Raw genomic sequence first — 13,402 nt, 5'->3', positions numbered from 1 at the left:
GAAACCTTACGTTTAAGCTCTAGATAATGATTACACCGTAAAACAATCAACAATACCAAAAAAAAAAGGGGATCAAATTTAAAGAATGTAATTAGAAACAAGTTTTGCTCCACGCGTCATGTCTTCAAAAAATACGCAACATTGTACACAGAGTCGCCTTGTTACTTCTTCGTTATTTTTAGTTTTAAAAAACTATATCATTTTGTGCGTATGATTCCAGCTTGTACGAAATATTTAATTTGGCATCAGTTCATTGTTTGAACTTAATTTGAAGTTTAAAGTTTTCACCAACCAAGTCAAGGCACCTACAACAGCAAGCAAGCATGCATGCATGCATACACGCGGTGTAATCTAATTAGTTCAACATTGTTAGGTATGAAATGATCGTTTGACCATCGAGACAAGAAAATTGTTAAGAGTGAATTAGACACTCGGACTACTGCCCGTCTGCTTCGGATTTTTATCAACAAGTAATTAAGAATGAGCTTACCAACTAATAATAATTATTGTGGTGTAATTTAATTAGGGAGAGAGAGAGAGAGACTTACGTAAAACTCGACTTTCACTGGACACAATATGAACTTTTGAGGTACATTTAGTTTGGTTTACTTGTGTTTTTTGAGATAGAGATAGATTTGTTGAGGTTTGAGCTTTTGTTTGTTCCTCCTCCTTATAATAATTTAAAACTAATGAAATTCTGTGAAACGTATTTTGTGTATTTAACTCTATAAGTAAAGCTCTCTTATCATGACATGTCGGTCTTAATTTTATGGGTGAGTAGGTATGATTAAGAATAAAATGTTAATGTGGTTTATGGAAGAGTAGGTGCGATTAAGAATGCTTCATGACAATATTAATTAGCAGCCACCACCTACTTCCCACTGTCCCCCTCTTTTGAACCACTTCCAAAGACGGCAATCCTGGATCAGCCCGTCGGACCACATAGCCATTGCGACCGCTGTCTCACCATCCAATGTCAGCGAGCATATGGATGTATTATCGACTACGTGACTTGTTGCACAAACTGTGGCAGAAATGATAGGAACATAAATTTGCCTGAAACTTTGGTAGCATCTTGCTATCTCATCAGGGTAAAGGCAGAAGATTCCCATAAGTTACGTAAGAACAACAGGCATTGGAATCGAAAACTACGTAAAACCTATCCTATAACGATCACATATCGCTTCTCCGAAAAAATTCACATCCAAATTTCTCATAAGTAGGAGGAAGAAAATAACTAAGAACCTAGTGTTTTTCTTCTTTTCTTTCACATCCAAATATCTCATAAGAAACCTAACTCCTAGAGTGTTTGAAATGGTACCAGGCATATCGATTAGGTTGATAAAAAGATTGAAACTTTGAGCAAGGGTTTGAAGAAATTTGTTTCTTTCAAGAGAAAGTAGGAAGAGCAAGAGTCTGTGTATTTTCTTATATCTCAAAAGACAAATTACAAAGACTATATCTTTTTACAGCCGGTCTAAAACAGATGCTACATCTAGGGACCTAGAACTCCTCTCCGACCATAAATGGTTATTGGAGGATATCATCCATCCACTTGGAAGAAGATGGGAAAGCTCAGTACAAATACAAAGATAGGTACACCAGCTGTAATCTTTCTAAAACTAGTAAAAGAAACTAGCCGTTGAAAATTAATGGTTCCCTCTAATTTTGGTAAAGCCTTCATTTCTTCACATTTTTGATTTCATCTGCAGGATTAACTTCTGCAGGTTAATTCTAAAGCTAGGATGCAGCTTAGTTCTCAACAGCCTCTCCTAAGCTGCTTACTGGCTTTACTCCTAACTTCATTCTCAAGTAATTGAATCGATCTTTAGGCAAAGCTTTTGTAAATATATCTGCCAACTGTTCTTCACTTCTGCAGTACTTCACATCAATGGATCCTTGTTGCAATGCTTCTCGAATAAAATGATATTTCCTATTTATGTGTCTGGTTCTCTGATGAAAAACAGGATTTTTGACCATCGATATTGCAGACATGTTATCACAAAACAATGGTGTTGCATCAGCTTGCAATTCACCAAAATCATCCAAAACAAATCTTAGCCAGATGGCTTGAGCTGTTGCTCCTGCTGCTGAGACATACTCAGCTTCTGCAGTTGACAATGCAACTGTGTTTTGCTTGACTGAGGCCCATGAAAATGTACCACTACCAAAACTGAATGCATACCCGGATGTGCTCCTACTGTCATCTTCACTGCCAGCCCAATCTGAGTCACAAAATCCAATCAAAACAGCATCCTTGTCCCTTGTAAATTCAATGCCATAGCTGAGAGTACCTTGAATGTATCTAAGGACTCTTTTAGCTATTCCCATGTGCTTCTTCGTGGGACCATGCATGAACCTTGATAGCAAACTGGCTGCATACATTATATCAGGCCTAGTTGCAGTTAAATATAGCAAACTGCCAACTATTTTCCTGAACAACCCTTCATCCGCCAACTCACTTCCATCAACTTTCTTCAGTTTCTCACCAGTGGGTAGAGGTATTGTCACTGACTTACAATCCTCCAGACCAAACTTTACAAGTAAGGACTTTGCATATTTGCTTTGATGAATAAAAACCCCTCTTTCAGTTTGTAGAACTCCCATTCCCAAGAAATGATGTAAGAGTCCTAAGTCAGTCATCTCATATTTCTGCATCATGTCTCTTTTAAACTCACTGAGCAGTGTATTGCTACCTCCAGTGTATACTATATCATCAACATATATAGAGACTATGATCATATTTCCTTCATCATCAGTTCTAGTGTATAAGGTAGCCTCACTTATGCTTCTTTTGAAATTGCAGTTTGTGAGATAAGTGTCAATCTCACTGTACCAGGCTCTAGGAGCCTGCTTCAAACCATAGAGAGCCTTCTTCAACTTATAGACCTTGTGACTTGCATTTTTGACTTCAAAACCCTCGCGTTGCTCAGTGTAAACCTCCTCCTCAAGCACTCCATTTAAGAAGGCTGACTTAACATCTAGTTGGAACAATTTCCAACCCTTTTGTGCTGCAAGTGCAATCAAAGTTCGAATTGTATCCAACCTTACCACTGGGGCAAAGGTTTCATTGTAGTCAATACCAGGTTTCTGAGCATACCCTTTTGCCACAAGTCTAGCCTTGTGTTTTTGAACTGATCCATCGAGATTCAGTTTGGTTTTGAACACCCATTTGACTCCTATGACAGGCTTGTCTGCAGGTCTTTCCACCAGCTCCCAAGTTCCATTTTTCTCAATAGTTTCAATCTCAGCATTCATTGCTTCCTTCCATGCATTGTCTTCAATAGCTTCATGATAGGTTTCAGGCTCAATGATGGTCATATGACATCTTGCATAAATGTCCTCCAAGCTTCTCAGCTTTACTGGTGTATTGCTTGGTGTTGAGCCTTGACTTGTACTGGCAATGTTGCTTCCAGGAACATGTTCATCATCTGAGATTAATTGAGTAGGATTTGGAGAGTCAATGCTGTGAGTTTCATGAGAAGATTCTTCCATTTCTGTTATCTCAGTGTTTTCATTTCCAATGTTGAGAGGCATGTAGACAACTTCATCTTGCTTGTTTTCCCAATTCCAGGTCTTATACTCATCAAACACTACACTTCTTGAGAGAATAATCTTCTCTGTTTGAAGATTATAAATCCTGTAACCTTTCTCACAACTGCCATACCCCATAAAGATCCCCTTGCTTGCTTTGTCATCAAATTTCTGTCTCAGATTTGATGGAATGTGGCTGTAACAAATACTTCCAAACACTCTCAAATGTTTTACACCTGGTTTTCTCCCTGTGAAAGCTTCAAATGGTGTTTTACCCTTCATTGAGATTGTAGGACACCTATTCTGCAAGTATACTGCAGTTCCAACTGCTTCAGCCCAAAAAATCACAGGAATATTCTTCTCAGCCATCATTGATCTAGCCATTTCACAAATAGTTCTATTTCTTCTCTCAGCAACTCCATTTTGCTGAGGGGAGTATGCCACTGTTAATTGTCTCTCCATTCCAATGTTAGAACAGAAATTCAAGAATTCATGGGAGGTATATTCACCTCCTCTGTCACTTCTCAGCTTCTTAAGCTTGAAACCACTTTGTAGCTCAACAAAGGCTTTAAATTTCTTAAACACATTGAACACATCAGATTTGTTCCTCAGAAAATACACCCAACACATTCTTGAGAAATCATCTATGAATGTTATGAAATATCTGTTGCCACCAACAGATTCATTCTGCATTGGTCCACAAACATCAGTGTATACCAGTTCTAATGGTTGACTAGCTCTCCACACTTTCTCTTTATCGAATGGTTCCACATGCATCTTCCCAGAAACACAACTCTCACAAACTTCCTTCATCTCAGATAATGCAGGCAACCCAAGCACCAATCCTTCTTTCTGCATCCTTTTTAGACTGTTAAAGTTCAAGTGACCGAGCCTTTTATGCCAGATCCTTGACTCTTCTTCAATTGAGGCTTTTCTAGCTACTGCATTTATAGATTCAAAGGACAATGGAAAGCATCTGTTTCCTGTCATAATCACCTTTGCTACCACATTTTCAAGACTGCTATCATCAAATATCACAGCCATGTTGCCACCAAATAGAACATAATAACCGTGTTCCATCATTTGACCAACACTTAACAGATTTTCATCTAATCCTGGAACTAGCAGCACTTCATTTATGTATCTTTTCCCTCTTCTTGTCTCAATTACAAGTGTTCCTTTTCCTGTGGCTTGAACAAGATCACCAGTACCCATTTTTACTTTGCAGGTCACAGATTTATCAAGATTGACCAATAAGGACTCTTGAGAGGTCATGTGGTTGCTACAAGCACTGTCCACAAACCACACTGACTTGCTTGATGCAATTGAACTTGCACGACAAGCATAGAACATGGTTGCTGTGACTGCATCTTCTTCCTTTGCACAGTTTGCAACTTGTTTACCATTGTCACAATCCTTAGTTAAATGACCAAATCGATTACACCTTCCACACTTGGCTTTTCCTTTGTATCTGCACACACCAAAATGGTATTTTTCACATACTTGACACTGAGGTTTCACATTTCCTTGGCTGCCACTTGATTGCCTGTTGTGTGTAGAAAATTTGTTGTTCCAGCCACTTCCACTTCCATTATTCCAAGTGTTTTGAGACCAGTTCTTACCCTTCTTATACTGACCCCATTTTGGGTTTGTCTTATACTGATTTCCTTTGACACTTCCATTTCCATTTCCATTTCCTCCAACTTTAAGGCTACTGAAAGCTCTCTCAGTACCTGCATATTTCTCTCTTTCCTCATGCAAGTCTTCTCTTTTATCATAGACTTTCACTGAAGCTAAGACTTCCTCAACTCTAATAGTGTCTAGATCTCTGGTTTCTTCAATGATTGACACTATAGACTTATATCTCCTACCTAGACTCATCAACAACTTTTGAACAATTCTTTTCTCTGTTACATCTTCTCCTAGAGATTTCAAGTTGTTTACTATTTCAAAAAACCGAGCCAGGTAGTCATCCAAAGATTCAACATCATTCATCCTTAGATATTCAAAATCAGCTCTAATGGCTTGTAATTTCACAGCTCTTACCTTTTTATCTCCTCTGAACTCTCTTCTCAGGATTTCCCAGGCACCTTTTGCAGTCTTCTCATTTCGGATTCTGGGAAAAAGTTCGTCAGTGATTGCTCCTTGAATGAGGCTTAGAGCCTTGGCATTCTTGATCTTTTCCTCCTTTGAAACAACTGGTTTTTCAACTGGAATATGCTCTGACTCGCTTTCTTCTTCTTCCTCAGAGGTTTCCTCTCTGGTTGTTTGTTGTCCAGCAAGACCAACTTCAACCACATCCCATAGGTCGTATGCTATGAGAATGGTTTCCATTTTTACGGACCAAAAATCGTAGTTTGATCCATTAAATTGTGGTGTTCGTAAATCACCACCGGAGGAGCTTGATCCAGCCATCTTCTCAGGTAGCACAGCACGAATGGTTATAAAGGTACCACCTTTAACCCTTTCTGAATTTTTATCTTCACAGAATCACGTCCCTTCTTCGAAATCAGAACCGGAGCTCTGATACCATGTTTGAAATGGTACCAGGCATATCGATTAGGTTGATAAAAAGATTGAAACTTTGAGCAAGGGTTTGAAGAAATTTGTTTCTTTCAAGAGAAAGTAGGAAGAGCAAGAGTCTGTGTATTTTCTTATATCTCAAAAGACAAATTACAAAGACTATATCTTTTTACAGCCGGTCTAAAACAGATGCTACATCTAGGGACCTAGAACTCCTCTCCGACCATAAATGGTTATTGGAGGATATCATCCATCCACTTGGAAGAAGATGGGAAAGCTCAGTACAAATACAAAGATAGGTACACCAGCTGTAATCTTTCTAAAACTAGTAAAAGAAACTAGCCGTTGAAAATTAATGGTTCCCTCTAATTTTGGTAAAGCCTTCATTTCTTCACATTTTTTATTTCATCTGCAGGATTAACTTCTGCAGGTTAATTCTAAAGCTAGGATGCAGCTTAGTTCTCAACATAGAGCTCATGCCACAAAGCACATCTCCCCCATTGCGTAAACTAAGGCAAAAGGGACTAAGGCAAAAGGGACAGACAGAATTATCTTCTTAGACTTTGTGATTCTTTTGTTTCATATATCATGTCCAGCGACAACGCAAGCGGGAGAGAGATATTTGGGTCAAAGATTTGCACCTTGCGTTTGTTTAAAGTGTGTCGCTAGACGGATGGCTCAAAAATGTAGCTGCAAGCTTTGAGATTTTTTTATGCTTCTCTCGAAGATCTTCAGGCTTCTAACGATTCACAATGCCTCCTTAAGATTGAATGTCCTTGCTATGTCCCTAGCCTTGTCATACTGGTTCAGATCAACCAGCATTTTCTTTAATCTACGGGCAAGTCCACCAGTTTCACTTTGTGTCACACCAAGCGAATGCTTCTTCTCCAGAGTCCTACCCAACGAGAGCACATAATCCACCAGCGATTGCAACTTACGGCTGCACAATAGTTATTTCTTTAGGCAAATGAATAAGAGCATTGAACATGCAGTTAAAGGTAGTATAAGTACAAGAATGTATAATTTTCATTTTATAACTCATGTATTGGTTAATATATTTAAAACTGAAGGTAAAAATTAAACGACGAAAAAGGAAACTGAAGGGAAGGAAAAATTATGCAACAAAAAGAGCACAAGGCCTCAACATTTCAAGCTGACATCATACTCACAAATTACAATTAGACTGGGCAGATCCTACTCTTTTAAGCAAAGAAGTTTGATATGTTTTAAAGGGAATGTAAAGCCGGTTTATGATAAAAATAATGTCCAACTCAACATGATGTTCAAGCCATGTATCTGCAATGAAAGGTTTATAATGTAATAGCGTCAAATTGTACAAAGTTCGTTACCCTGTAAAGGTATGGAAGACCTTGGACAAGACAAGGGAGGTGAAGAATGGAAAGAAAGGAGAAGGCTAAAACTCTTGCCAATTTGAGGCACCATATTAGTTGGGTCAAAGCATCACATTGTCTACATCATTAATTGAACTCAAAAATCCATCACAGGCATAGGACACAAACATGCACGCATCAAATAAGCACACTCACGCATGGAAGTAATCTATGTTAGTTGAAGCACTACCTGCGGTCCCCTGTGACATTTGAACCTGCCCACACCCCAGATAGAGAAGCAACAATCCTTTCAGTTCTTGTAACAGCATCATGCACATTTGCAGCAATGCTTTGAATATGAGGTAGAACTTTACCACACAACAGCTCCTCAATGGCAAGCTTCTCTAGAATGGGAGAAGCAAGGATTTCCTTCCACAAGCAGATATTTTTCATCAAACGAACAGACATACCGAATCGATATGCTGCCAGCCGTGCCGCATCTGGCACTGCTGTCAATACAAGCGGGCTCCATGTCGGGACCTATACATTGGAAATGATCAAAATTAATTTCATGGTTCATAGTTTCTCCGACTTAGAATCTAGAGTTGACAGGTAGGTAAGGAAAATATAAATTAGATAGCATAAACACATCACTTTTATAAAATGTACATGCTTAATGCATCAATGTTTAAAACACACATGCATATGCCTGATTAAATGTCTTAAAGCTTTAGTTTGATAATTCAAAAGTTGTACCGTAATATTAGTAACAGCATCAGCCAGACGGGTGCGAATGGCACCTAATAAATCTGCAAGAGCCTCACTAGAAGGTGGAACATAATCTGTTACCAAACTTGTGGCAGCAACTACATTCTCTGTCTCTCGCATACTGAGAATGTTCCAACAGTGAACAACTTGGTGATGCAAAATGGGTAAAGCAACCTTTTCCACCAGATCAGGGACAAGGTTAGCATCAGCATCATCTGATGCCAAATCATCTCCATCCTCCAGTAAACCATAGTCCATTAACAATGAATGCCTGAACAGAAGAAAAGAATATTTAATATAAGGATGGAAGTAAGCGAGCAGCAGTACTTCTGTGTGTGGTTCAGTGTTTCTAGAGGGTGTGAAATAAAAAGTACCAGTTCATGTTTAGAAAATCTGTTTTATCACGGAGGGGGTCCCACTTCAAAAGCTCCAGCCTCACATATGGAGAGAAAATAGTAGGAACACTTAAAGACATATAAGCATCACGGTAGCTTGATGCATACTCTCTCTTCCAGTCTTCAAACCTTTCTTTGACCACTGAAAGTTGAGAATATTCTTCTGCTGCATCATCGAATACTTTACCTGCAGTGTCGAGCACCAACTGGCGGTGTTTATGGTATACTTGACTCTCGTTGTCACTCTCATCAGTGCTTGATTCTCCTTCTATTGTTCGATGGGAACTGTCCACATCCATGGATGACAGTCTCTTAGAGTCGTACCGTACTTTCCTGCGTTGTCGAGCCTCAGACCTCCCTTTCATATCCATACGTTTCTTAAGGTTCATATCTCTACCAAATTCGTCTAACTTCACTGGTAGATTTGTTTGTTCTCTCAAAGCAGCGGATGCAGCTTGTGCTGCACTTTTAGCAGCTGCAATTACTTCATCACTGCTACCTTCTTTACTGAAGATAGACATTGCTGCTTTTACAGCTGCTTCTACTTCCATCATTTCATCATCATCAGCACTTCTCCTCTCCAAAGTAGATGACGCACGTTGTTCATGAACTTTCTGCATTTCTGCTTCAAGCTCTTCTATATAGGGAGCTTTAACCTGAAAATGAAGAATTACAGGAACAGATAAGTTCAGATCAACATGATATGTTGTCCTTAACGGGATTGAAAAAATGGAAATAGAAGAAGAAACATCAAGTAGATAATAGAAGTCATATGGCACATCTCAAAAATATGTTTATTTAGAAAATGAAGTAAACCGTCAAACACGGTAAGCACAAGCAAACAGAACATCAATGGTAACCAATGTTGAGTTAGAGGCCTTTGTTCTATACAGTCTTCAAGTCCTTCATTGGTAATCTATGCGTAGAAGGCCTTTTACCTGCTATGGTTAGCAATCCACAACGAGAACTCTGTTAAGAGTTAAAATGTGGTTGCTACAGTGGAATATTCATCAATCATTTATGTGGTTGCCAAACTTTGATTGAATTTCCAAGGATAAACATATTGCTATCTGCTAATCTGGGAAGGACCACTGCCAGTTTCACTTTCAAGAAGAAGTGTGAACTTTGTTGGCCATTTTTCTTAGAGAAAAAGGTCCTAGGGAAAAAACAGACAAGTCTAAATTTTTATACAAGAACAAGAAACTAGAGATTAATCCCTTTGATATTAACAATGGGGGGTTATGGCCATTTTGAATTCCTCCTACAGTAGCCTACTTTTCAGCAACAAGTCCTCAGAAAGAGAGTGAATTATAATGTGTATCGTATGCAAATGTAATGAAGAGCCAATGATTCATCTATGCTGCCAGGTAGCTTGAAACTCAGGCACATTACATTCTTCCAGAACTTAATGTCCTTGGTTCTACCAGAATCCTAAATGAAATGCCCTCCAGTTGACATTCCATATTGGTAAGCAGGCCAAGGAAAACTTTGGGGAGCAAATGCAAACCATATTGTATTTTACGATAGCATACCTGCAAAAAGTCACATATGGAACAGACAAAATCACGAAGCTTTTGCATGAACTGGTACTTCTCATCAGCAGCAGACAGAGACTTCTCGAGAGCAGTAATATTCAACAGCGAGGCAGACAAATTTTCGTCAGTCTTAGTCAGTGACAACATGGTTCTGCCATGACTTGCCTGAGAGATCAAAACATATTTTGAGTATATGGCTATCATATGAATATGCTACATGGTTATCATATGAATATGCTATAAAGGCAGATAAAATACAACGCAGATATATCATGTCAGTAATGAGCTCCCTGACATTGGTAGAGTTTTTATTTCCAAACGTATGGCTCATATATTCAGCTATGTATTCTCTGGTTTACATTTGTTCTTATTGTCAAATGCATTAATGCCACAAAATCTGTTGGAAAGTAACACAATCAAAATGTTAATCCATCTATGCATTAAAACCATAGCTAGTGAACTAAAGTTAAGACCAACATACACGACCACATTACTAAAAGCCAATATGTCACTCAATTATTATCCTATGATACCTAGAAATGCTTTACCTCCAACATTGATAGATTTCGATATAAAATTCAACTTGACCAGAAGAGCAGCAATTCATACCTTAAGCTTCATGAAATTTTCTTCCAAAGCTTTCCTAGCAATGTCCGCCTGCGCCTTTATGGACATCACATTCGAACCTTGTGATGCTCCAATTGCCCCTCCTATACTTGGCCCAACAGGCACACTCTGTGCCAAACTATAACCCGTCACTGCAGAGTAGGTAGCCTTTGGCTGGGGCACACTAGGAACCGCAGGAGCACTAGTACTGACCGCCCCGTCATCCACCCTCTTCCCCAACCCTTTCCTAAACTGCTCTTCTTCCCAAATCTTCTCTTCCTCATCCTCTTCATCACCATCTTCGACACTTTCCTGCCTCAATCCAACATCCACTGCCCTATCATCAACATCCTCAAAGACCCCCTTTTTAGAACCGTCCATCTTATCCCCAAACATTGCAATTCTGCCTCGAAACTCTGGTTCCTCATCACTCAATCCTTCCGCAGCGCCATGATTACTCCCTGAATCCAATGAGATAAAATCCGGGGCTGCTGCCCTCGATTTCCTCAGCCGTTCCCTCTTTGCCCGAATTGCATCTATGGTGGCTTGATCAGGAAACAAACCAGGTGAGCTCTTGCCCTTGTCAATTCCCATCGAGGCCAATCGGGCCTCCGCATCGTCCTTTTCCCTATTAAACAAACTACCCCTTTCCTTCTCATGCTTCTCGTCGGAATCGGAGTCCAACTCCCGGGCTTCTCTCAGCGTATTGGAGATTGAGTCGGTGGGTTTGACAAGGCCCTTCAGAATAATGGTGGGCTCGGAGGAAGGTCGGGAGCTGGCTAGGGTTCGCGTGTTCTTCTGCAGCTCACGGAGCGCTTCTTTCGTGTAGGCACCTGCTTGTGGCTGAACGTTGGACGGCACGGAAGTCGACGCGGAAGACGAATGAGCGAGACGGTCTTTGAGAGCCGTCAACTTATGAGCTGAAGAGGGCTTGCCGAGACGGGATGAGGGCTTATCGCGTTTGGAAGAAGAGGCGGAGCGGGACGGGGCGGCTGCGTTTTCTTCGTCGTCAACGAAGCTGAGAAGCTTCGGGGCTTGGTTCTGTGGCTTCTTGGGCTTTGACGAGGAGGCGGAATAGGGTTTTGATGAGGATTTAACTGCGGTTGTGGTGTCATTTGCATCGTCGTTTTGATCGTCGCCGTCGTCAGCGCGGCGGCGGAAGTTTCTGGATCTGCTGCTCATGGTGGCGGTGGCGGGTTTAGGGATTGCAGCATTCACAACTGCCCTGGTCTAGTCATTCTGCCGGGACTGAGTTCCTCTCCGGATCCTTCTCTCGGGATCTGTCGAAATCAATCAATCCTCACCGTTCACACCGGATCGTGCGGTTAGAAATCTCTTCCACTTCTATTTCCTTTTTTTTTCGCAAAACCGGATGCATCTCTTGCTCTCTTTTTTTTTTTTTTTCATCACCATTTCGCAGAACAAATCTCTTACAATAAAATTTATTTAAGAAACAATACCCGCGGTTTCAAATTTCAAAAAGCAATAGATTTAAAAAATAAAAAATAAATAAATTGTATTTTTTTTTTATAGGAAAGGAACAAATATATTAAAAAGAAAAGTCCCTAAGGCAACATGTTTGAGTACAGTCAAATAGAAATGATGAACGAGCAACCATCGAAATAGATCTATCCCAAACATGAAAATTATTTATCAAGAAATCAATACTCGTGACAGCATCCGCAAGGAAATTAGCCTCTCTGAAAACATGCATCCAGCTAATGTCCTCAAAGAAGCCTACCAGCCTACGAATGTCATCAAGGATGGTCTTCAGTCTCCATAGAGTATTAAAGACATCGCAGATAGACTTAATAACTAATTTAGAGTCGTCTTCCACAATAATCCGCTTAAAACCTCTCGAATTTGCCATCCAAAGACCACCGCAAAGCGCCAAACATTCCGCCATAGAAATAGTGTTCTGCCCAATGCAACGAGCCCTAACAATGATAAGTGTTCCATTCTCATTTCTAATCACAAAACCGGAGGCAGCAGGTTGATCTATCACCGAGCCGTTAAAATTGAGCTTGACAAAACCAACTCTAGGGGGAGACCATCCAATGGAGATAGGATCCGTCTTATGCCCTCCAGAAAGACCGTCTAGCCAAATCACAGTTAACAAAAAGGTGACTTAGACTTTCATTTTCTAAATTACAGAGAGGAAAAATAGTAGGCATATTGTTTACATTTCTAGCCAGACGGTCCCTAGTTTGGAGTTTACCCAAAATGAGAAGCCAACTGAAAGTCTTAACTTTATGCGGTAAGCTAAGCTTCCACATTCTCTTAAGAAGCTTATTGGAATTAACATTGATATTGGTAGAGTTATGTATCCATGTTGCTGACTTAACATATAATTTACCATTAATATTTAGATCCCAACAACATGAGTCACTTTGAGGGACCAAAGGTAAGGGGATGCTACAAATTTTGTTAACAACATCAACATCAACCATAGAGGATAATTGATGTCTATCCCACTGACCATTAACAATGATCTGACTCGCTCTCAAGTATTGATCAACATTGGTGAGTTGAGCATGAGACAAGGGACCGGTGAGAGGGAAAGGAAAAACCCAATTATGGGTCCATAAAATAAATTGTAATTAGTCCTTGCTTTTTCTTAGTTAGTAAATTAAAATTAAAATAGTACATGGAAATTGAAGTGGAGTTAAATATAAAAAAAGGAAAACTAATGAAAATAATTTGAAAATTT

General features: G+C 39.7%; 1 protein-coding gene across 1 annotated transcript; it reads right to left on the bottom strand.

Annotated features, from left to right (window-relative positions):
• Positions 1–1,051: 1,051 nt before the first annotated feature.
• LOC126594840 (transcriptional repressor ILP1-like) lies at positions 1,052–12,149 on the bottom strand. The gene is made up of 7 exons (XM_050261094.1): positions 10,696–12,149; positions 10,084–10,251; positions 8,531–9,207; positions 8,145–8,427; positions 7,639–7,928; positions 6,525–6,997; positions 1,052–1,300 (listed from the first exon to the last, which is right to left on the bottom strand). Exons 1-6 carry the CDS (start codon positions 11,872–11,874, stop codon positions 6,805–6,807), a joined length of 2,790 nt encoding a protein of 929 aa, XP_050117051.1. The 5' UTR covers positions 11,875–12,149; the 3' UTR covers positions 1,052–1,300; positions 6,525–6,804.
• Between the last annotated feature and the right edge of the window lie 1,253 nt (positions 12,150–13,402).

Source organism: Malus sylvestris, chromosome 13 (assembly GCF_916048215.2).
Source record: "Malus sylvestris chromosome 13, drMalSylv7.2, whole genome shotgun sequence".
Lineage (NCBI taxonomy): Eukaryota > Viridiplantae > Streptophyta > Magnoliopsida > Rosales > Rosaceae > Malus > Malus sylvestris.
Note: the sequence above shows the minus strand (reverse complement) of the source record. Positions and strands in the feature narration are given on the sequence as shown.